This window comes from Lepisosteus oculatus, chromosome 3 (genome assembly GCF_040954835.1).
Source record: "Lepisosteus oculatus isolate fLepOcu1 chromosome 3, fLepOcu1.hap2, whole genome shotgun sequence".
Classification (NCBI taxonomy): domain Eukaryota; kingdom Metazoa; phylum Chordata; class Actinopteri; order Semionotiformes; family Lepisosteidae; genus Lepisosteus; species Lepisosteus oculatus.
The window spans coordinates 33,146,289-33,172,810 of record NC_090698.1 but is presented as its reverse complement, the minus strand read 5'-3'; the positions used below and the strand labels follow the sequence as shown (position 1 = coordinate 33,172,810).

The window sequence follows — 26,522 nt, the reverse complement described above, 5'->3', positions numbered from 1 at the left end:
ATTTAATCAAGGTTGTTCATTTGTACCTTTGTTTTTTCAGGTATCACGAAGATCAAGAGAGACATTGTGTTTGCTGCCAGTCTTTATTTATAAGTGGATTATTTTTTACCTGCAGTTAAGTAACTAGTCACTTGACTGAACTCAAACTAAGTCTTCTATAATAGTTGTACAAGAAATGAGGGTACATTTTTTGAATATTTTATTTTTGTTCATACGTGAACAAGCATGATAAATTTCAAAAGCTTAAAAACATAGCTTTGTACATAGTTTTAAGTTTTAATAAAAAAAATACTGAAATTGGACTGCTGTTTTTTATAAGAAAAGTTAAAAAAAGATAAAGAAGTGCTATTTCATGTACATAATAGTCAGGTTTAGTTGTGAGATAGATGTTAGGCTTTGATAGTAGCAGCAGTCTTGCCAAGGCATATTTTACATAATCAAGACGTAGACAGAAGGTTCAGTAATCCTCCAGACTTGAGTATATTTTTGACGTGGCAAAAAGCGGGGTTACATTCACAGGTTGTCCACATCGGTCTTCTGTGCCTAATGAGTGCTACCATAATGGTTTCCATTAGTGGGGGTTTCATGTAAAGTTGAGTGGGACCTTTCTTCTTCTGTAGGTGGAAAGCATGCAACCCTTGTCTTGAAGAAGTCTGATACAAATACAACCTGCATTAAAGAAAGAGGAAGGAAAGGTACATCAATTTGGCATAGGAGAATGATTGTGATTCTTCTGACCATCTGTATGAAGATGGAAGATTGGATTTAAATAAAAAGTAATCAGTCCAAGAGCTTCTTATGACTGGTTACAATATAATTTTGATTAATGTTTTTGTGTTTACTGTATTTTAGACCCCCACTAAGTTTCAATAGGTTCACATTTAAAAGTTATTTGATAACCAGTTATCCAGTGTGTGAAGCTGTCTTGTACAAATCTGACTTTCACATATCCCTGTTATCCCATATGTTATTTTGTAATCTATAGATTTCCTTTTACAGTTGTCCTCTCTCCTTTTTTCATTTCATACTTTCTCAGTATGAATTTGCAAGAGACAAAGTGTAGAGTACTGCAAGGAATGTGTGAGCAGAGCAGCATTGCCTGATGGCAGTTTCTTTTCAGTTATGGTAAACAGTGTTTTTACTCATGTTAAATTTAAAGGAATATACAAAAATAAATACAAGTTACATAAACAATCTGTACAGTTCTGCTTTACTTATGTTTTTTCATTGATATTTGTGCTTTTTATGCATGCTTTAAAAACAATTTAGAAGCTAGAAGATAGAGATTGTTTAGAATATTAAATGAAATGGGATTAAACACTACATTTGTACACAATTTAAACCAAATTTATTGAAATTGTGTACAAATGTGGTGGATAAGAATATTCGAAAATTACTTTATATGCATTGGATGTTTTTTCCCTAGTATGTTTCAAAGAAGTACATAAATGTTTTACTTTATACAGCTGTAAATTCAGTGAACTAGTCATATTAGTTTCTGTAATTTCAACTGATGTGATTGAAAGGCTGTGTTATAGACCGTTCAATAACATTGAAAGAATACTACAGAGTCACTGAAAGCTTCGGTGACTAGTGTAAGCAATCTTCGGGGCAGATATGAAAAATAAAAGCTCAACTAAACCTATCTGTATCTTGACTCATCGTTTACTCACAATCAGTATGGCCACAGCAGCACCCTGCAAGAGTCCTGTTAAAACATCACTCCAGTGGTGTTTGTAGTCTGACACACGAGAGAGGCCCACATAAACAGAGGCTGCAATCAGGAAGAACTGGATTGTGGGGCGCAACAATCTTGCCCATTCCACCTGAAGTCTTGCTTGAATATAAAGCTACAAAGGAAAAAAAAACTTAAGTTCATGAAATAAGCTTACATTTTAGCACAGGCTTTATACTTACTACTGCTGTGCTTTGAAAATAAAATAATGTGAAATATACAGTTTCAGTAAAGTAAAATTGTAGACATCAAAACAAAGTGTTCATCACTGCAAACCTGTTAGAAGTGGAAGAAACTGGGGGAATCATTTAATCTCCCATTTCACTGAATGAGTGGGACTGTTGTAAAGACGAGCCAAGATGAGATAACCAAATTTTAATGTAATGTTGATTTGAGACATGAACATGAAATGACAAAAAAATTATACACGGTAGAATGGAAAGTAATTAAGGAGAAGCTGTCCAATCTGGAAAAAACTATCTGCACTTCTAATATGATTTTGTCTGACATGCATATACACCTAAATCCTGAATAAATAGATGGGTTTATTAAATTCTGTATATTGGGGAAAAAATAGAACCATATATCACCATATTCCATAGTACCTGTAGAATTAATAGAATCCTTCAAGTGCCAAATTGATGATATTAAAGTCTAGAAATGCATTAATGCCCAGACTTATTTTCAGATTAATTGGACCAGAAGTGAGCCAAAAATATGTTTGGTTTTAACTGATATCTTGAGCTGCAAATTGTCTGAAACCATTTTGAAACTAATTCCCAAAAATTGGTTAAACTTAAGTAAACAAAAATAATGCCAGTATCAATGCTTTTTTTTTAAAGAGATTTTAGCATTGATAGCCTGATGTAATTGGGCACTTAATCACTCAGTAGTAAAGCCAAACAATGTTTTCCCTTCCCCAAAGGTAACAGATGCATTTTCTAAGTTGAATTTATCCAAAACCTCCAATGATGGTTCATAAATCTGTGACCAACATTGTTATAAAAGTATCGAAAATCTTTTGAAATTAACGTGAGCTGTAATGTCTTATGGTTTGATCATTGTTCCTGTGTTTTTTAAAAAAACATTTAGGGATAAAAAAGGTGAATTGATGACTAAAATGGTACAAGTTTTTTTTTCTGTTACTCTTGCATAAAAAAACAGTGCAACTCCAACTGCATCTTTATATTATGTGAGAGTCTGGAACAGAGTGCACAGCTATGTTGTCGAAGCCAAAGCCGGTACCCTGACTTCTTTCAAGAAACAGCTGGATGTGATCATTAGATATATTAACTAGCATCCAAACAAGCTAGATGTACCCAATGGCCTCAATTCCTTTGTAGCCTTTGTTATATTGAGTAGCAAAACTAAGCTTATCTAGTAGAACTATAATTCTGGTTTAGAGAAACTCTGGAATCACATTTTAAAATATGTATGGATAAGCACACTAATAGTGGGTGCTACCAGCTCCCAGTATGTCAAATTATTTATAAGACGGAAGCTACTAACCACAACAGCAGTCCCCTTAGCAGACTGTAGAACTATAATGCTAATGTAAAATATGTAAAATACAGGTTATTTCTTCCAGTATTCCCCTGGTATTCTGAAGTTTTTCAATCATGCTTTAAGTTGTTTTACACATGTATAAACCTTAGAGTAAATTATTTTAAAAACATGTATCACTTGAGAACAAAAGTAGTAGCTAGCAGATATATATAGGACATATGAATCATTATGCCATCACTGCAATGTTCTGTAAGTCATCCCCTTTTAAAGAAAACCTCCACAAAGCAGTGCCACATTAAGGTGCTAAATGTGCAGAATGACTTGCAGTAGGCCCTAAGCGATGTTCACTACTGTGGGCTCTCACATATCCACTGTTCTTACCAGGAGACCCTTACAGCTATAAGGGGATGGGGGTGTCACCTGTAATTGACAGTTGCTGCAAGTTGTATAGCATTCGTCATTACCTCAAACCTCATGGCAGGTTACCATTGCTTTCTTGAGCACACAGATGATGTCACACGGCCTTCATATCCACCATAAACCCTACTCAAACCACAAACATCTTTAACAGCTAGCTTGCAAAGTTCACTACTTTCCTCCTCTCTAAGCTGGGCATGCATTTCTTTCAGTTCCATCATTGTAAGTAAAGCCCGGAAAGCAGAGCAACACAGACTGAACCCATGATTTCCAAGATGTGATGCACCTCTTTCTGTTTTTGAGATACTTAAAACATTTTTGTATGGTTGTAAAAGGCTTTATTTAATTGTATTGGCATAAATGTGTAAAGTCTGAGGGCAGATGCTTTATTTTTTAAACGCTTATCCATGAAAGAACCTATACCATTCCTCTTTAACAGGGATAAAAAGTGAAGTAATACTAACTGAAGAGATTTCTCTCAGACCCTGGGGGGAAATATGGATCCACCTATTGTGTGTAGTCAAGGCTTTTGAAATATGTAAGAAAAGCAGTGTACTTTTTATATTTTATGAGGAAACCTGAGCATACTGCATAGCTAATAGCATTATTTCTGAAGATGACATCATACTTCCACTGATGGATGGCATTACACAGTGTTGGAAGCAGTACAGAAAAGGTCAAGTGTAATGTCTGCATATGGCCTCTGCATTCATTCCTAATGGACTTGTCAATTTTGGTTCAGATTGAGGTTGGAATTCAATTCAAGAGTAGATTGCAAGATTGCCCAAAGCTGAATGACCTTTTTTTATAAAGGTATGCTCATGCAACACCTTCATAAAATTGTAAAAAAATAATGAACTGGTCTGAGCACTACTCAGGTTTCCACTATTATGACAGTAATTACAGTTCCTGTTTATAACCATGACAATGAGATCCTTATCACTTCTTTATCTTTCTTGCTGAGGTATATAGGTGTAAGGCAGATATATTAAATGTAGTTCTTCAAGTGCTCTAGTTTCTTTACCTTTTTCCTAGGCTCAAAATATTCAATGGCTACTGTACCTTTCAAATATTTGCATCAATTAAATTGTCAAGTGTATGTGACATGAAAAGCTTTCAATTCAGTTCTAAATAAAAGTTTCAGTTAGTCAAATCCTAACTCAACCCAGTTCTGCTCACCTTTGTATCATTGTCCTATTTAAAAAAAAACATTAAGGGAAAACAAAAAGCAAAGTGGTGACTAGAACAATGTATCACTCACTATACTGGGGGGGTTCACAGCTTTGTCTTTGCGGTTAGATAATGTTCCCACCCAAAAGTGAGTAAAGCCAATAAATAAATCTAATTAAAATAGAGATATGTAGGGTATTGCTGAACTGCTCAAATGTAGTGTTAAAGTTTGACAGGAGTTACAATATTGAAATTACTTTCAATAAAGATAAGTCAGCCATTTCACTCAGAGCTTACAATGGTGAAACATTATTAGATCTTGATGTTCTTGGGGTCAAGGTTAATACAGACTTTTTAACGTCTGAACATATTATTGCAAACTGGTAACAAGATGGGTTTGAATTTATCAATACAATAGATACCAGTGCCAGTCAGTCATTTTCCACCCAAACATAAACAAATGTAATTTTTTTATTTCATCTCGGACATTTTTGTAAGATCCTCAAATTTATATTGATAATGCTTTACCTTTTTATACAAATACATATTGGTTCTGTTTCTGCTTTCAGTATGGAAATAGGGCTCTGATAACCATTTAAAATTGTAATTTTCCATCTTTTAATATGGATTGTTAAAATCACTTTTTGCTCCCAAGTGTAACAATGTGTTTTCTTTTTTTAAGAGGAAAAAAGTTCAGTAGACATTTGATCTAAGAGGCTGTGGTTTACTTTGTCAATGTGTTCCCAATTAACACATCACAAGAACAGAAACTTGAAGGAGCTCATTGTTTCATAAGAGTTCAGGACACTAAAGTTTTCCAATTATTTTTCTGAATAGTCTCAAAACTCATTAGAAATTAAGGTTTAATTTTTGTTTAAAATGTGTACGTTAATCATAACTTAAGTGCTTCTAAAAGTTTTTTTTTGCTTTTCACTGAATTTTCTTCTATGGAAGATCTGCCTAAAGCTGATTAATTAACTCAATATGTAAAACCAAATTGAGTTAATATGAGAGAGAAGTGTTCACACTGCACTTCTCATTCTTTCTCATTCTTTTTCTCCAGTTTTTTTCTCACATGGTATATCTTAATGTTATCTGCAGTTTATAAGAATAACCAACTAAACCTCCACATCTGTGAAATGCTGTTATACTGTACATACATTTTAGCTTTCCATATGTTCCGTATGTTTCCACTTGTTGCTGCTTTCATTGTGAAGTTTATTTTGAATTTAATTAAGTTTAGCTTCTGAGCCAGCCCCATTGCAGTTCAAAGAAAGAGACTGAGATTGAGCTAGCAATTTCAAACACCAATAAGTGATGTCAAATAACACAGATCATCTGGTAATGGTGATTATATTAGCTTAAGACGTTATGCAACCCTTTATCACTGTTTTTGCTTCACAGAAGGAAACTGTTGCTCGTTTGCAGGATCGGGTCCAAAGTTCCCCAGCAAAGTACAACCCCATAAAGTGCCTCACTCACTAAAAATAGCTTCCTATAGAGACAACTACACAATTAATTGTTTTATGGGACCAAATTTCTATTACAATACAGAACTTTTATGCTGGACAATAAAGCAAAAGACCAGATTTAGAGTGGAGGAATTATACGTGCATGATGCCTAATGTTGCTTAAATTACAAAATTGTTCTGAATGTTAAAGAAATAAATTAGATACAGTCAACACTAGTGTGATGTCTTTTATAAAAATAGACATTGCACTACAAAAAATGCAGGCTATAACATTAGTAATGTAATATTTGGCAATATCATAGAATCACAATGCCTCAGGAATGAGAACACTGTAAAATACTGGCAAGTGGAAATTTGGATGAAGCCAGATTCAAACCCAAAACTGTCCAGAGAGAACACTAAATAAAATTAACTACAAAATATGATAGCTTCTTTTCTGTATTTTGAAAGCAATTCTATTCATTTATTTTTCTTCGCTCTTTAAAATATAGTAGTATTGTTTTATTATATATGTTAAATGTGTGATAATTTTCAAGATGATAGTAATGTTTCCCATATGGGTACTTTTTTCTGTTTTTTTATGCAATCGCTGATATAATGTAGTAAAACTGGCCAGGCTCCAGGATTTCACATATTTCAATAAGGTAGAAAACTTGAGACACTACGGGAGAAACATTTTCATCTCATGACATGTCTTGTGGAAACTCACTGAAAATGATGTTGACAAATGGAGAATCAAGTTTATTAAAAACATATGCTTTAAAAAATGTAAAGCACATCAATAAAAATACTGTGAGCCCCCAAACCTTTCTACAAATATGCCTGGGAATAATGTAAAGGCTTATTCCTTTGCACAGTTTTCAAAATTCATTTGACCTCCTCATGATATAGCATAAATAAGATGATCTTCTACTATAAGCAATCAAAGGGAGTTATCAATTAAAACCTGAAAGCTTAAGAACACAGTCACCTTTAAACTTTAGAAATTCTTGTTGACATGGACAATGGTGCTCTACACCACATTTAAAAACCTCCACATATACAAATAACAGATTCCCTGTAGTTTACTTTTCCCAGATAAACACATAAATCATCTAATAACTCCCAAAAAAGAGTGGGAAAACTTGAGGGTATTTCATAACAAAATGCAAAGAAAAAAAATCATTTTTGCCTTGATATATAGTTTGTTTACTAAAAGAATATTTAATCAGGTCACAATTAAATTTGACAAAAAAACTACAAACAACATTCTCGCATGAGATTCAAAGTAAAGTCACTTCTACTTTAAATCAATCAATAATCTGCTTTAAAATATCTACACACTGGAATGTAAGAGGACAAATCATATCGCATTGCATGTACAAAGGTTAGCTTGTGAAAGGTTATTACAAACAAATTCAAACGTAGTTATCAAGCAAAAAGGAGGCACTGTACAGTGAATTTAGTATAATTTGGTGAGCTCACTGATATGGCTTCTGATTTCTGTTCCATCTGAACACTCACTGACATAGTTGGTATAATAATTTCATTGAGTGAAATAATTCTAACAAGGCTCCATGTTTTCTACCTTTGATGATGTGCATGATTTGAGCAATCTGCATTAAAAGACCTTAAGAAGAATCATATGTATATACCTGAGAAAATAGTTTGACTATTTAGGTTAGAATCCAACCCAGAAGTAAATAGGTCTACCAGAAACTATATAAAACTAAGAGTTTGACATTTCTTATCGGCCTGACCACATGCTGATGGGAAGTAGGTTAAGCAGATACTAGCTCTGGCTTAGATCACATCAATTTAAGTTTTTCTGCTGACTGACAGAATGTTCTGTCTCTGTATTGATCATTTGCGTGGGTCTGTTACATGATACTGCAAGCATTCAGATCCTTTTAACACTAGATGTAATCTTAAAAGTAAAAGCTGGCAAGCTACTAAGCCCAGTACAACATGCCATGGTTTCTTAAAGAAGAGGTAGTCAAACAGGAGTTCTTCCAATTCAATTCATTGTGATTACATGATTTTGATTCAGCTGAATTTGTTTTTTAGTTAATTTTAATGGTACAGAATGATCATTTTCACACCACGTCACAGCAGTTAATTTCTGCCAGGAGGGATGTTTTCTAGAATGACGAGGTCTCCACAGAAATCTACAGAGTACTGTATGTGTGGTCATTCAATGATTTGATTTCATCCATACGTCACTCACCAGATCTGAACCCAATTGAACATGATTAGGATATTCTCAATACCTAAGACAGTGTTTGCTACCTCCAAAAACCAGGATTTGGTTTATTTTTTAACAAAATAAACTCTCTCACAATAAATTGATTTTGTTGAGTTGACTGATTGTCTCATGAAAGAATGGTGTATCTCATCCCTCCTGCAGAATCAGATATTGATAGACTTTATGCCACAGTGGATACAGCCTATTCTGGCCACACGTGGTGACTCAACGTTCTTTGAAATGACTTTACAATGGTGTTTCTATTTTTGTCCACCACCTGTAAATAGATCAGGTGGGTAGCTGCATCAGCATGTGTAAGCTGCAAAGGAACACATTTTGTAATAGAAATTTGGTCCCATGAAATATAGTCAAATACATTGTGTAGTTGTCTCTATAGGAAGTGAGTGAGGCACTTTATGGGGTTGTACTTTGCAGGGTAACTTTGAACCCAATCCTGCAAATGAGCAACAGTTTCCGTCTGTTAAGCAAAAACAGTGATAAAGGGTTGCATAACTTCTAAAGCTAATATAATCATCATTACCAGATGATCTGTATTATTTGACATCACTTATTGGTGTTTGAAATTGCTAGCTCAATCTCAGTCTCTTTGTTTGAACTGCAATGGGGCTGGCTCAGAAGCTAAACTTAATTAAATTCAAAACAAACTTCATAATGAAAGCAGCAACAAGTGGAAACGTACGGAACATATGGAAAGCTAAAATATATGTATAACAGCATTTATACATGCATGTAAATTGATTCTATTTTCACTTGAAAAATGCAATCCAGTGTTCACAACTGCAGAGGGTGGACAAAATAATGGAAACACCAACCAATATATGAATATTGATTAGCTAATAAGCCGTTGGGCTGCCTTTTGCCTTCAGAACAGCTTCAGTCCTTCTTGGAATACACATATTCAAGTTTTGAACTGTTAAAGTGGGATATAATATTTGGAAAATAATAATATTTGGACCAAATGACTCCCATCAGATAGCTGCCTATAACATAACAGAGCCACCACTATGTTTAAAAGCTGGGAACAGGCAGGGTGGATTGAAGGCCTCCTTTGGCTTTCTTCAAACATAAACCCAACCAGATATTGGAAAAAGAGTACGAAGACTCATCAGACCATATTACTTTCTTCCATTGCTCAAAATTCCAGGTTTTGCACTCATTAACACCTGGTTATGCGTCTCCTGATGCTGATTTCCTTCATGATTTTTGACACTGTTCCCCTCTGTGGCTAAGGATCTGCGCCTGTGACTGGAAGGTTGCCGGTTCAAATCCCGCGGCTGGTGAGGAATCCTACTCCGTTGGGCCCCTGAGCCTTAACCCTAACTGCTCCAGGGGCGCCGTACAATGGCTGACCCTGCACTCTGACCCCAAGCTTCTCTCCCTGTCTCTGTGTCTGTGTCTCCATGGAAAAAAGCTGGGGTATGCGAAAAGACGTATTCCTAATGCAAGAAATTGTATAGGGCTAATAAAGAAACATTATTATTATTATTATTGAAACAAATAATTTTGTTGTTTCTGTGACTGAGGAACCTGCAATTTGGACACCAAGTAGTTCACCTCTAATAGTGAAATCATATTAGTAATTAGTGATTACATTTATTAATTTTAAATTTGGGAATTTAATTACTTCAAAATACAAGTTACTTGTTGTAAGGTGTTCCTATTATTTTGTCCTCCCCTCCACAATTTGTTTTATAACGAAAACATTAAGTATTTTATCTCTGTTTGCTGTGCAACAGTGGAACCCAAATATAGGACCTTCCAGTCATGCAGATCAACAGTATTACATAAACTGCATACATTTATTACATACATTTCAGAACAAGACCCGATTAGAATAAATAAGAGGGCATATAATTAAGACTAAGAATAGTGGGTACTTCTTTCATGGAAAGCGTTGTAAGGATCTGGAACAAACTACAATAATCAATCGCTTACTAAGCAAATGGACTAGATGAGCCAAATGGCTTCTCTTATTTATAACCTCTCTCATGTTCATCACAGTGCAGCTCTCTGGAAATCCTTATTATTGAGGTGCCAATAAGTCAAACAATTAGCATTACTATAATGCATTCAAATTACATATACTAAATCATGTAATATGTTACGTATCAAATATATATATAAAGTATCTAAAATAATACCAGTAAAGTGCTTTATATTATTAAAAAGTGTTACAATCATAGTAGGCCATGGCTGATTATGGGTTCATATTTTGTGCTCTAGGACATAATTAGACTATTTTAGAAACACAATTTATAAGCTCGTTAAAAGGAAATTTCTACCTTTCTATTATGTTTTGGGTGATTTCCAATCAAATTTCAAATCAAATTAACATTTATAATCTGTCTGTTTCTCACATTTCAAAAAAGAATATTACAAAGAGTGTAGTCTCAAACATAAGAGGGATTGATTCAAGTACTGAAAATCTGCAAAGTAATGTCAACATCAGCTGACATTAATGAATGACTAATACTCATAATCCCTATCACTCTTCATAGAGTAGCCAGAATTTCTTTCTTTCTGATTTGTCCTAAAATGAGCGCACGTGCACAGCTTTAATAACCCTGTCTAAGAACTTGCTGATCCAAAGACAGTTGGATGTTTCAGACGTCTTCCTGAACCATGATTACTCAACGCCACACCACAAGCAATTACTGTATAGTAACGTCTCATTTTTCAAAGAGAAAATGACCACAAACCTTTCCTCCTTTATTGTTAAAGGCACTTAATTCCATGAGCACAGAGCAAACAAACACAAAGGAAGAGAGTAGTGAGATCATCAATGTTTCATAGAAACCAGGAGCTTCTTTATGGCTATAGCCTTTAAATGTCACCCTTAGAAAGCATTCAACAGGATGATAATTACAAATAGTCACATTCTAAAATGCTTTTCCTTGTTTGCCAGTGTGGAACAGCACAAGCTTTATATTAGTTGAATTAATGGAGGTTGCTAGTATGACTCTACGTCAGGTGAATGATCATTAAAAAAATTAACAGGGTTGGTCCACAGCAGAAGCCAGGTATCCCAAGATGCCATGAATCATACAGATAAATCAGAAAAAAACAGTGATACTGTGAATAAAGCACAACCAACACATACTATATATCAGTAATGTGTACAAAAAAAGATTAATACTTACTGCTAGGAATAACATGCAATACATTGAAAAAGAGGAGTGTCCAGAATAAAAGGAGAGTCTGCAAAAGAAAGATAATGACAACATGAAAAAGGGATAATTAGATATACAGTAGAACCACATCGGATATACTATTGTCTTAGCACTTTACTTCTAAAAAAGAGCTACATAGTTCCTCGTAACTGCTTATAGGGAAAATATTATTAAAGTATTTATTTATTTTTATGGTATGTACTAAAAAAACAAAATATTTTAAATTTTCAAAAATAATATTTCTGTCTTCAGCAACTGCAGCTCATATACCTGTACATATCTTGATTTTATATTTTAATACATAAATTAAGAATGCTGTATTAAATGTTACAGCTACAATTTCCAACATATTTTAACACTGTCAGTTCTCTGATTTATTGAAACTTTTTCCTTCTAAGCACCAAAAAAGCTAGATTTAAAGTCAACTATAAAAATGACAGATGAGACTGACAGATCCACAGGTCACATTGTTCATTTATTAATTCATCTTCCCCTTACTATATCAATTGTGGATAAAAAAGCATTATTCAGCAAAAATCCTGAAATAACCGTAGAAATGACATTAGTGCTTGCCTCTTTACTTAAAATGCTGTACAACCATTACCAACATATACAATATATTTGATAAACAATTACTAAATAAGAGGCTAGATACTCTAACTAATACAAAAATTCAGCAAACATGTAAAATGAGATTTAGGGTTAATGACATAACAATAAAAATATATATTTAAATTGTAAACCCAAATAGAAAAAATAAAACAATAGCTCTGTAAAACCCAGTAAAGGGGATAATTATATTTTTATGAATGCTTGAACTATAGCATGAATACAGTACATACTAGACAAGTACTGAAGTGTCATATAAATACTACGTGGGTTATATCCAGGGCAGATGTTTATGATTTGAGGCCCTAAGAAAGTAGACAGACAAATAGCATACAGTACTGTAACGGAGCAGAAAAACGGTTCTAGGGCTAGACAACTATAGGGCTACAGCCTATATTTTAAGTTATTGGAACCTTTGGTATTGTATAACATGAACATAATGCTAAGTGGAACACTACCAGGAGAAAAATTTGCTTGATTGTTGAAAGATGTAATTGGCTAGTTCCAAACTACAGCTTGCCTTAGCACTATGTTTACTTATTCTGTGAATGACACCCTATTATTTCTAAACACACTGGACCTTTACCAGAATAGCTTAAGTATACTGAATGCACAAACAATAGGGAAAACATAAATCTTCCAAAACTCCTGGGAATTCTTCAGGGACTAAAGCACATTTGCTTGTGGTGTTGTGGTCCATTAGAGTATTAGAGTTATACAGTACGTACTCTCAATTCGACCATGGCTAACCTACCTCTTTCAAGAATTGTGATTGAATGGTGTCATAAGTAAAATTCTTAATTTTGCTAAATAACATTTATTGGTGCAATTGAGAATTTTAATGTGAAATTTCATTTGTTTTAATCAAATTGAAACAGACATTCTCCTCCGTTTGCTATGCATCACCCTGTTAATTGTAATGCAAAGGGAAATCTCTTCATAAATGATTTAACATGCTTTCATGCTTAATGATGCAGTGCTTTAAGATTTAGCAACTTTTAAAAGCACTACATAATATTGATCATCTGACTTTGTTTCCACATCCAATGTTAAATCCTATCAATAAAAGACAAGGTCAACTATACAGGATTATAGAATATAGCAATACCAGGAAGGAGAACTTTTTTGTGTCTCTTACACAATCTTTTTAACTTCTAATGCTTGGGTTTGTGTGAAAACATCATAAAACAATATAGCGGCAGATAAACATTCAAAGTTCCAAATGGAAATGCAAAAATGATTAAGAAGTTGCCAAGCACTGTAATGTATAGATATGTCTTTATATAAAGTAATTGTTTCATAATGACTAATACTTAGCCTACAGTAATGAGAGAAAATGTTCTATGTGGAAGTCGTCTTAATGATATTTTACATAATTTTATGTAATACAAACGTCAGAAATTAGTAAGGTTTTACGAATTTATTTGACATTAAACTAATTTAAAACTCAACCAGTTACCCATATAAAACAAAATATGATCTATCTTCCTAGAATATTAGTGTTTATCCTGTTTTTGAAACAACTCAGGGTCGCAGGGGAGCTGGCAATCAATGGGTGCAAGCTAAGATACACCCTGGACAGGATTCCAACTCACTGCAGGGTAGGCACAAACACACACACATTCACACCTATGGCCAATGTTTCTAGAAGCCAAATAGCCTACTAGTCCATTTGTGGACTGTGGCAGGAAACTAGAGTAGCCAGAGAAAATCTATGCAAACATGGAGAGAACAAATTCCACACGGACAGAAAACTCCAGAAGAACTTGGGGCCCCAGCGCTGCAAGACAGCAATGCTTACCAATGCACCGCCCACCTTTTCTCTTTTCATTGTTCATATGAACACATCTGTGACTGTGACATATTAAAGTAAAAAATAAAAGAAATCTGTAGGATGTTTGGTCAGTTGATAGCACAGTATGAAACAGTCCTGTGTTTACTCCTAGCCTGGAGTACCCGACATAGATTCTGTCTTGTTTAACTAAAACATCAGATGACATTCTAATTATAACACTTGAGTTATTTTGTGCACTTAGGAAGATGGAACTTTTAAGTGACCTATAAGAATTACATTCCTTTCAATATTTTAGTTAAGATCTAAAAAAGTGAAAAAGGAGTCTTGTACACATTAAGAGTTCAGTGGCCTAAATAATTCTGGCAACCCCTCATTTAATCTTATCATGAGCTCAAACTCCAACACCTTCTCAAGAGCTTAATTTGAATGTCTTTGAATTTACTAGTGTCTTGTCCTTAAGTTCTTCCCGAATTATAATTTACAAACCCATTTGTAGTGTTCTCATTTATAGTGGGATTTTATTTGTATACCAATACTTCACTTTCACTTGAAAAACATAGGCCTGACATGGACATACAAGCAGATTCTAGTAGTTAAAGATGTTAACTCAAAGTGTCCTCGACTCAATAAGGCATTAAATTGAACAGGCCTGCTCCGTCCAGGAAGAAAGAGCAGCTGTCAGTACTGTGAATGACTTAAGCAGCCGCCATGGATTTCCAGTGGTTTGCTGTTCCCACTACATCAGCTTACACTAGCCTCAACAAGAACTGGCATATAAGCTTCCAAACCAAAAAAAGCTAGCAAAAAACAACTGAGGAATGGTTTTCCAATCATTATGTCTCACCACAGCACTGTCTGCAAGGCTGAGTGACTCTGTTTAGGGATCTAGCTGTTATAAGGCAAGATTAAGATATTACTAAAAACTTTTGGGCCCAATTTTTGAAAGGACATGGAATAATTAACACATGCACAACTCTTTTGCTTCCCAAAAGTAATGCAACCTTGCATAAATAGGAAATTAGTACTTTCCCCCCCCCAAATGTTTATGAAATACTTTTATTCATATTACCATAGTTATTCAAGTTCAGTGATCATGGCAGATGTGTATATTCCCAAGGGCTTGCTCAATGTGACCTGCATACTCCAGGCAGTGCTCTAAGGCACTCTAAGGCATGGTTCGATTGAAATGCAATTCTAAATCTCCTTTAGTGAATCCCTTTTATCAATTAAATTAAATCCTCTTGCTACTTAGAGCAAACAGCAGAGAAGCACATAAGGCTAAACATAACAATGGTGGACCACATAAATATTAGAAAATGGCTGCAAATTATTGTAAGATTTTTCCTTTCTTACCATGCTAAACATGAATTCCACTAAGTGGGATCTATTTCTTTTCTCAGGTTATACTGTTTCTCCATTATTTTCAAAATTGATCATCTCTAAACTTAGAAGACCGTAGAAACACAGTTTGTAGTATATTATTATATTTTGTTAAAGGGTGTTAGATATTAGTGCATACAGGAGTACATATCAAAACAGAAGAAAAAAGCAGAAAAATGTAGAATGTACAAACCACTGATTTAAAAATCATTAACAAAGCAATATGACGTACCTGGCTTCATTGACCACGGTTGCATCACCAGTGCAGGTGAAGTTCTCAATGTATCCTGCTTGGCAGTTGATGTCTTTCCACACGGGCATACAGACCTCTAGAAAATGAGGTCTCAGCCGACCAATAGAATACTTGGCAATGTCAGTCAGGGACTGGCTCATTGCTGCACCAAACACAAATGTCCCAATGGCCTTGTAAATGCATGCCACATAGTTATTACCAATAGAGGAGTTTGAGCAGATCCGTTTATAATACACTGAAAGGCCCTCCCCTATGATCATCTGTAAGAAAAATATAGACACACAAGTTAATGGAGCCAAGGAATTGATTAAATACTCTACTTAGTCATGATATGTTTCCAAAATATATTCATATCATAAAGTACATTTGTATTTTCCTTTGATTTGCTTTCAATACTTGGGCAACCTTTACAAATTTTGAAAGAAACATTTTGGAAGATTTAATATGAAAACCACACTGATATGTGTTTGTGTCACACAGAACATGTTTAGAATTTGTAATAAATACACTGTTAACAATGTTAAAATCAATCGGAAGACAGAAAAACAAACGCTTGATGTAACAGAAACAAGTGGTACATCATAATGCAGCTGCTACTGGATTCTTGAGGTGGTGATTACAAAGAAAAAAAGACTTGAGAAGAAAACTAATGGAGCCGTGCCATTTCTTATTATGGAAACTAGAAGAGCTACAAAGTGTTCAAAGAAGTGCTCTTAGTTACCAATGAAAAAAGCCCTTTATAATTCCTGTCATGCAACAGTTTTATTCTGAAACAATGACTATATTCATATTTCCCATTTCAATTAGTGTGAAACTAAGGCAGGTCATGATACTGTAGATTAGCATATCCAGTTGTCACATTGCAAAATTCACCAGGAATTATGAAACAAAAACTAAATTTCTCCCCTAGACCCCAGACCTTACATGTAGAATTGTTTTTTTTTTCATAATTCAAAAGCAAAATCCTCAAAATTTGTCTGTACCCACTTTTAAGAAAAATGATTTTTGTGTTTTTTTACCCCACAGCTTTGTGAAACCTTTGGATTTCATAATATTAAAAGACGTATTTCAGATGAATATGCATCAGTTTAGAACCAGGCTAACATTCCACAGAAACAGTAGAAAATTAAACCAACTTCTCATAAAAGTGGGGGTGTGATTGATTTTGCATCACTGAAAATGTTTAAAGTATAAAATAATTTAGATAATAGATACTGAAATCTCATATGAAGATTTTAATTGGGGAACTAAGAGGTAGCCCTGGAAAATCACTGACCAATTATTTGATTTTACCTGTTGTGATAATTTAAGTTAAGAGTTTTTGACAGGCTGGGCATTTTATTTCTTCTACTGCCATTCATATTTCAAAAAGTAATTACAACTTCAGGGAGTCACCCCCAACTAGAAACAAAGTTCTGTTGTGAAGATAATAAAATAATGTTTTGGTTAATTCAGATTTTTAATCATAAACTACTAGATTCAAATATATATTTTAATTTTAAATAAATCATTTTAGAAATATATATATAGTATATAAATGTCACAATTTAAATAACAATTGTGTGATATTTCTAAATGTTTTGTTGTTGAACACATTGCTATTTTGAAAGACTTTTCCTTTACAATTGGTCAGATATTTTAACATTCAATGAAATGACAAAACGTGATTGGAAATTGAGAAATGTTGATTTTCTTTAATTGCAAAGGTTGTTTTGATGGCAAGAAAGTGTGCAAACACCAATAACAATGAATACTCCAAAAAAGGAATAGAACTAACCACTGTACAAAGACAAAACCAATTGCTATAGATCTCTCTCAACATTACATAGAGATAACAAAAATTCACCTTTAAATCTGTACTCTTTGCTAAAAACACTGCCATGTCAGTATTGTTCATACGACAAATGTACTGTACAAGCAAATTGGTTGTCAGGTTTGAAATATTCATCATTTCAAACTGAGTTGAATGATCTCCTAAACATATCAGGAATGTCTAAACAGATCCAAAAACCTAACAAGAACATCATCCTCACATTTGCCTAGAAGTTTCCTTGAAGCAGCAACCAGTGAACATGATGTACTTTACGATAAAGCAATCAAAGTGTACAGCACTGTAAGGTAGAGCCCTATGTGGGGTTAAAAGAATAATAATGTCTGATAATCGTACTAGGTTACTTAATCATTATTGGACTGATGAAGTCAAATCCTTAATGTCTTTTTTTCCCTAATAATTTTTAAATCATTAAATATATTCAATTTTTAACTTAATTCTTTAGCATGTCACCCTGATGACTGTGGCAATTCAGGATTCACTTTAGGATCCCTTGGAATAAAATTCATGATTCAAATGCAAGAAATTAGAACAAAACATCGGATGCTTCTATATACATAAATGTTCATATATTAAAAACTACAGTGCCTTACAAAAGTATTCTGACCCTTCCTTTGGTGTCCCATTTGATGAAATTACAAACTGATGCCTATGCATTGTGTAAACTTAATATTTTATTCAAAACATGAATGCTCAGACTGAGGACTTCCAAGTTTAAATTACAGAAAATGTCAGCAAAAACTAAAGATAAATGAAATGTTGACTACTCATTTAGACCCATGAACCCAATCCATGATTGAAGCAACTTTGGGAGCAGTCATAGCCACAACTGTGCTCAATGGCTTTATGCAATTTTTGCCCATTGTTTTTGAAAGATTTGCTCAAGGTCTCATGATGCTTAAGGACCACTTATGGCAGCAGCTTTCAAGTGTTTCCACAGATCCTCAGCAGGACTCCGAGTCAGGAGCCAGGACTTGAACTCAAGGACATTAATACTGTCATTCTTAAGCCATTCCATTTTAGTTTTATCCTTTATGCAAGCATGACGTCTGACATTTTTCTATTTAATGATTGTTTTTTTGGTTTGCTGCTTTAATCTTGTGGAGTGGGTTGTGTACACAAAACATATGTTAAACATATATTGTGTATATTAAAATGTGTCACTTGAAAGTGTGACATATATACAGTATGCAAGCTCTAAAAAACAAAATGTAAAAAATTGTGCAAGGGTTGGAATACTTTTTCAAGGAACTGTATATTTATATATTTAGAAAAAACAGGCAGATAACAACACAACTTAGTGTTTCCAGACCCATCTAAATTTCTCACAACCAGTAATTGACTAATTGTTCAAAAGCATGGAATCTTTAAATGAGTACCTTGCTCTCAAAATATGACGTTGACCATCTACAATTACAGAATGACAGAGTGGTACATCTGTTCTGCATTTTAATGCATGTTACAGCTGATATTCAGTTGCAAACACTGGTGAAATTCCAAAATGCAGTTATTAGTCATCTACTGTATCTCAATAAAATGGCTTACAATTATTACAGAATAGGAAACATTGCTCTGTTAAAGTCTGTGCTTATATATTTCAAAAAATTTTTTTTCATGTAACAAATACCAGATATTTTTAGTACCAGAGTAACTTTCTGGGCACGTGTTCAATTCTAGCTTTTGTTTCTACTGCCAAAGGATTTTTTAATTTCAATGTATTTTGCAAAACCAGGTACTAACCTAAGAGGGCTAATCACCTGTCTCTTCTTATTTTGAGACATGTCAGCTTCATGCAGGGGTGTATAGGTTCATATATGTTTCAAATAGTGCATATACAAAGCTACTGTGGATAGTTTCCTTGTTAGGCTAGAGAATACTCCATATGAAAAAGAAATACAGTACTCAAGGGCAGGATATGCCATCTGAATAAAACATTTGCATATACATGTTTGGCTACTTCATTTTAAACAATGTATAATACCATTGGAATTCTATTTCATATTTTTGTAAATATCTATTCATTTATTTCTATTTATAATCGTCTCTTATATATACTGATGGAAAAAAGAAACAACATTTTCTGGAATGATGATACTATAGTTATAGTTTTTGTACTTTCTCAAAACTTTGGCAATTTGTTTTAAGCCCTCTGACTAGCAATCCAGCTCGTGGAGTGAGGCATTCCACCTTTCAATCACTCGAAAGCTCATTAGGTGCACTTTTACCCAATGAGGTCCAGGTGGAACAATGCCTGATCAGGTCACCTTTAAAAAGGCCTTAATTCAAAGCTCAGGTCACTCCAAGAAAAGGCCACACTTAGTCAGTTTTCTGTGCATTCCATAATGCCTCGAATGTCACCAGAAGCAAGGGAGAGGGCCATTGCCATGTTGCAGGCAGGCAGGCATGTCATGTGCCAACATTGCCAGAAACTATAGAGTAAGCCGCTCCACTGTGTCCCAGCTGCAGAAAAGGTTTCAGCAGACCGGCTGAACAGATGACCATCCAAGATCCGGTCGCCCTCGAGTGATCAGACTGGTCCATCTGAGAGATAGTTTCAGATCTGCCACCCGTACTGCTGCTGAAACTGCAAGCAGACACAATGCCCGCATCAGTGACAGGACAGTGAGGATCCAAGCTGCTGGCCTTAGAGCAAGGCGACCTTTCAGAGGCCCTCTGCTCACACCTACTAGACGTCACACTCAACTGGCTTGGGCCAGACAGAGGGTGTGATGGACTCTTCAGCAAAGGCATCAGGTCCACTTCACAGATCAGTCACTCTTCAGCCTGTTCCACGCAGACGGGATGGCCAGAGCGTGAAAGAGGAGGAGGTGTTGTGTTTCTTTTTTCCATCAGTATATATAACATTCCAAGCATATTGAATATTAAAAGTGTTTTGTGTTATTTTCCCACATATTTGTTTTTCATATGGGTGCAGTAATTACTGGGCATACAGCAAGACAAAGAATTAAGTGAGCGAAAGTATAAAATTATGCAAAGCAATGCAAAAGACAACTGCTGAAATACAGATTGCTATTGGCAATGGCATGTTAGCAAATGAGCAGAAAAGGCAAGAGTATTATTGGATAATACAAAAAATCACTTACAACGAGAACTGTGAGAGGTATCATTATTCCACCTAATAACTCATAGGATATGGTGTCTTCTTTAAGAGGGTACTTGATTGATTCATCGCTACAGAAAAATCCTCGTTTGAATGGATTGTGCCGTGGTGTGAGTATTGCAAATGGCAGTCCAGCTAGCAAAAGCAATGAAAAAATAAAAGGATAATTAAAAGGAGATTTCCAAACCAAATACCAAAAAGGCACAGAACCAACTGTAGCTTCCCTGGATGACAGCATATTCTTGAACAGGCATGTACACAATTCAGCTTTTTTTCCTTGCAGAAAATGGATTTAGATAAAGAAATGTAGTTTAATCTACTGATTTTCAGAAAATAAGAAAAATCCAAGTACAATAGTGAAATCTGCACTTGACTGCTGCTCCAGTCTTCTCTGGAATTCAATCGACAAAGAAAAAGTTTGAACAAAAAGAAGTAAACTCTTATTGCCCAAAAGATTTATCAGGGTGTTATGGTAGCTCCAGTCCATCATTATTATTCCACATCTAGCTTAATTAAATACATATAACTTATCTTATATTTGCTATGAATTGAACAGGACATACATAATTAAAACTAAATCCTGTGCAGGACATGTTAGAAGCTATCACAACATATTCCAATGGGCTTTTCAAATTAGCCAGACACAAACTGGGTAATTAAGTCTTCATTATTAATGAAGATGGTCAGTACTGGTCCTTTTATTTCAAGGCTGTTTTCCCAAAGAGTGGGGTCTTCTAAAAAAAGCACGCTGTGGCAATGATTATAACTGTGCAGCTTTTTTAACCTGTTTAATTATAATTAACAAATAGATATTATTAGCTGTATCATAGTAGGAAATAAGAGTAGTTGTTAGAGATAAATGAATGTTGTGTTTCTGTATTTCACAGCCGATGCACTGGCACATGGCTCTCAAATCATTGATTATGGAGTGCATTGCTGTTTTTCTTACACATTTTAATAAATTGTATTGTGTGTGACAGTGTGTATTGTTACTTGTCACAAAAACAGGAAAGCCATAGAAATTACAGAGGGTCAGTTATGTAACAAATAAGACCGCAAATAGCTTTTTGTTTTTGGTCATTCATTACTTCATCTTTTATAAATTACCAATTTGTGGTTGATAAACCTCACTTTTATCATTGTGGACTATTTCTTTTCAATACAATACCATTAAGGTGTGTCTGAATTCCACTTAGAAATAGGATTCTTTTGTACTAGAAGTCAAGTATCTTTGGAAATGCAAGTTACAATAAAATGCCTATATTGTACAATAACTTACCGTTGGAATTTTAAACCAGTAAAAACCCCACCACTGCAATAAAAGTCCTTGCTGAATGTGAAAACTCAAACGGAAAAGCCAGTAGAAGCCCTTGAAGTTACAGGTAATTTCTCAATGGAATTTATATAAATCCTTTCATAATGCAGGCTTAAAGTAGCTTAATTTGAAATACCCTTTCTGAGCACAAAACATTAACATAATCAATTCCATCTGGGTATGTACATTTTGAAGGAGCAAGCTAATATTTTAAAATCGGGGATTTGTTCCCAGGCTTAATTTTAAAATTAAACTTTGTTCATTTGTTTTCATATCACAAAATATATATTACAATCAATTATGTTTGATTACTTTCTTAAGAATCAGTTTTCTTGTTATGTTGATAACATTTTTATACCACCATTTCTATCCATTTATAATACAGGGAGGTTTAATTTAGCACTTTATCCATGCGTTCACATAAGATAAAAGGGAGTTTTAGTTAAAAAACGTGCTGAGGGGAAACAAACTGTGAACCATTACAAGGGTACAGTATTGTAGTATGTCAGCATTAAGGTGTTGAGTGCATGGCTCTTTAATAGTCATCCATTATCACGTACACTGAACAGACATTCCAAAACAAACTAAGAAGCAATGAGAAATTTAACAAAAAAAATCATAATGCAGTTCAACAGAACTGAGATACTTTTGCATGGCTTTCAAAAGGCAGAGCACCCTTTCTTATCACAGGATGTACTACAGTATATGAGTAATAGCTCCCAAGGAGTATTCACCAGATCAGCCTAATGATGGTTTGAGCTCATATGATTAACTTCTTTAAAAACTGGTGAATGACTATCAGGACTGTTACACTGCATTTTAAAAATATATTTAGATACTACATTTTACAAAAAATCAGTGTTAATTTCAATGTAACTAGTCAGTCACAAGGCAGATATGACAATTAAATAATGCGGTCAAGGTTTTTAAAGAGAAATTCAGCTCTTTAAATGAGTAATACCTTTAATCCAGTACCCATGTATTGCTCAGATGTTACATGTGTTTACTACTGGAACAAACGTCCTACAAAGTTTCTCTTGCATTTTATACTTCTGTATTCTATTTGTTTTCATTAGAGGTAAGGAAGTGAAGTGATCTCCCAAAACAAAGAGCCGGTGATTATCTGCCAGCCACTATATTGCTCTGAAAATCTGGGCTGGTTAGCATGGAAACCTTCATCTGCTTGTAGTAAATAAAAACAAAACATATGACTGTGTGTGAATCCCACGGTTTTGACCTACTGTACATACTTAAAGAATGTGTAAAATTAAACAATAAATTAGAACAAGAAAAGGATGCAAAAAGACTTGTATTGGAGAGCTCATGTCTCAGTTATAGAAGTTCTTATTCAATTTGAGTTAAGCTCAGCTGCTTTTACACTGTAGTGAATGAGCTTTTTTGTCATGTTAATACACAGAAAAAAAAATAGATTCAGGTGTAAAGTTAATTGTTTACAGACACAACTAAATCCAATTTCATAACTGTCACGGGGACCTTCAATTGCTGATCTTTCATTTATATATTTCTAGTGGTTTAGTGCAAGAGAATCTCCATATTATTTCCAACAAATCTTAAAATTACGCAATAATAGAACTGTTCACTAAAAAGGAATCCTCAATTTGGATAAGAATATAGACACAATTTAAAGCAAGTAAATTATAAAGAATGAAGGGCCCCCATGACAATGTAGATGTAAAATATTTAATAGAATAAATAAAAAATAAATTTGAATTTCCCTTCACAATACACTTCATGTAGAAATGTAAAAAGTAGTTCACACTATCTTCTTCGGGTGTTGATTGTTGTGTACATATTTTTGTTACTTTTGTTGTGTACAGACTTATGTATGCTATTTCACACACAGCACATACTAAAATATAAGAAACCCCACAGGGAAATAAACCACACTCTTGCAGCCAGGATTTTAGAAACTGGAAACTAAATCAATGTAGTACTGATATGATTCCTTACAATTTTCTAGAGGGCCTTTGAACTAACTTGTATAAAGAAGCGACTAGACAACTAAATTTGAGCATGCCACTTCGGTCAGTGCAAATGTCTGCTTTTCTCTAAAAACTAAATTACAAAATTAACATTTCAAGTCACTAGTAAAGATACTAAAATAGTAAACGTCACAGTCAGTGACAAATGTAGCTTGCTGAACCAGTCTGTAAGACAAATCAGAATTCTGAGTTGTACAAATGATACTGCAAAAACACAGATGATCTACCAACCATTCTACTAATGTTTAATTGCAGGCTGGTGGTTTTTGAAAATTACAAGTAATATTTTCTTCAATTTTAAATAGCACCTTAATCTCACTACAGCAGTGAACACTGTCAACCATGCAACCAAATGAAAACAGCAAATGCAAATAATATTTAAATTTCCATCCAATCCTATCCCTAAAAACAGCAAGGTATCAATACAACTAAAAATTCAGTGCTTAAATTTGTTGAAATATTGTTTATTTTAAAAATCTTAACCAAGATGATGGGATTGAATGGGACATGAATGAAATTTACTTTCAGCAGTAGAAGGGTTATATTTAAAAAAATGCAAAACAAAGTAGACATATTAATCCTGAAACCACAGGGTGACAAGAAACGTTTTAGCTTTTGACACAGATCAAAGAGAAAAGTTCAAAAAAAGATTTTGGCATTATCCTGAACAACATGCAAGTTTAACATGATAAAAAGTAATGACCACATTAGCACAATGTTTACTTTCATGCTCACTGTGTGCTTAACATAGACCATTTAAGAGATATCCTGCTGACAGTACAATTTTCTCTTTATGATGTTACACCAAAGGTGTTGTAACATTAAGTATTTTAAAACTCAGTGACTCAACTTTATATTAGTATCCAGGCCGCTGCTAGGGTATTAGCAAAAGTCTACTCTGGTAAATCCTCTTCTGTGAATACAAGCACATTAACTACTTAATCATTTACAGACGTAATAAAACCTTATACAGAAATGTATGTAATAGTGTGATTTAATGGTCTGTTGTTTATAGTCATTGTAAACATTTAGCAAGATCTGCTTATTTGATTCTTCTGTAATAAGCATCTTCAAATGTATTTTACTTTATTATTATTGAAGGGTATATTTCCATACCTTCTGTCTAAAGAATGGAAAGGCTTTTAGTAGTGTATTCTATATTTTATTTATAATCTTTTTTTCTTGCAATATATTAAAGATGGACGTTATAGAGAAGAAAACAGACAGTTTTTCTTTGCTTCTTAAAATTGGTTGTTTCATTATAAACCACAGAATCATAACAGTAAAAAATTGGAAAGAGTCTTGGTAGGTTTATAATTCTATGGATGTCCACATTATCTTAAGGTTTTTAAGTCAAGCCATTTTTGAATGTTCAACAATAATGGCCACAGTAATGGCCACAATAACGGCCATAATGGGGACTCATTTTAAGTAACAAGCATTTCTGCATTACTGCTTTTGTGTGGAAATATGATATATGCCCCTATTCAAGTTTTAGATTTAAAATAATGTTCTACTTTTTTATTTAAATCAGCTCATTGCATGATTTACAAGACTGTAGACTTCCCTTAAGCAGTAACTGAAATTGCAAACTGTCGGTTATATTACTTTCACAACAAACTGAACACTTCTGGTTCAGTTTCACAAATGAAATCATCCATCAAATTATCTGTTTTCTCTGCAAGGATTTAGATACAGGCTCATACTTGCAGCTCCAGCTCACAGCTCAGTATTTTTTAAGAAAGTTTTTAGAAGCTGCACAAGCTTTTAGAGCACTCAGCTCCTTGCTACCTCACATCCACAACCTGACCTGTATTTAAAAAGCTGTAGTAGAGCTGTAATTTCAGTACAATTACTATCACTGAGCATCCCAAGATACAAATCACCAGTGACGCTATCCAATTGATTACGGGGTGTCATATCAATCCTTTTAACTAGGATTTTCATCAGCTGAAGAAAAAAAAACATTTTAGTTGCCAAAAAATCTATTTTTCTCAGCACAGACATGACCCAAAACAGTTTTTGCATGAGTGTATCCGAGTTAAAGTACATGAGGAATGTCTACATGTTTAATTTTTAATAAATATACTCTTCTATTAAGTTAATCACTGTAAACACATCTGACAAAATGCACTATACTTATGTGTTTAACTAGTAGGGGAAAACCTGCAAAAAGTGCTCTTTTAAATCAGACCAATCATTCAGAACCTACAGTAATACAAAATTAATAGGATGACATAATTTGATAAAAATGGGAATTAATTACTGATCAACCTAAAGAGGGAGGCAAAATACAGATGTTTCACTCAAACAACAGATTTGACAAGGTGCTACAAACATTGTTTGCAGTTTGTTGTCAACCAAACATTTGACATTTGGTGTAAAAATGAATTAAACATGCCTAAATGTACATTACTAAAACATAATTTAAATGAATATGCTGTGAACCCAATGCAGAAAGAAAAATAGCATTTAATCAAGCAACATCTAAGTTCTATAA

General features: G+C 34.1%; 2 protein-coding genes across 3 annotated transcripts in view; one reads left to right on the top strand and one right to left on the bottom strand.

Moving 5' to 3' along the window:
• mtrex (Mtr4 exosome RNA helicase) overlaps positions 1 to 1,645 on the top strand; it is a 59,165-nt gene extending 57,520 nt beyond the window's left edge. Inside the window, exon 27 of the mRNA XM_006627004.3 lies at positions 41 to 1,645. Within this exon, the coding sequence (XP_006627067.1) occupies positions 41 to 93 (53 nt within the window). The 3' untranslated portion in view covers positions 94 to 1,645. The remainder of the gene's footprint in view (positions 1 to 40) is intronic.
• plpp1a (phospholipid phosphatase 1a) overlaps positions 183 to 26,522 on the bottom strand; it is a 47,638-nt gene continuing 21,298 nt past the window's right edge. Inside the window, exons 2-6 of one of the 2 annotated variants that reach the window (XM_015337244.2) lie at positions 20,688 to 20,839; positions 15,732 to 16,012; positions 11,686 to 11,743; positions 1,674 to 1,850; positions 183 to 669 (exon numbers count right to left, since the gene is read on the bottom strand). In XM_015337244.2, coding sequence (XP_015192730.1) covers positions 544 to 669; positions 1,674 to 1,850; positions 11,686 to 11,743; positions 15,732 to 16,012; positions 20,688 to 20,839 — 794 coding nt within the window. In that variant the 3' untranslated portion in view covers positions 183 to 543. The remainder of the gene's footprint in view (positions 670 to 1,673; positions 1,851 to 11,685; positions 11,744 to 15,731; positions 16,013 to 20,687; positions 20,840 to 26,522) is intronic. The other variant, XM_015337239.2, reaches the window with a different exon arrangement.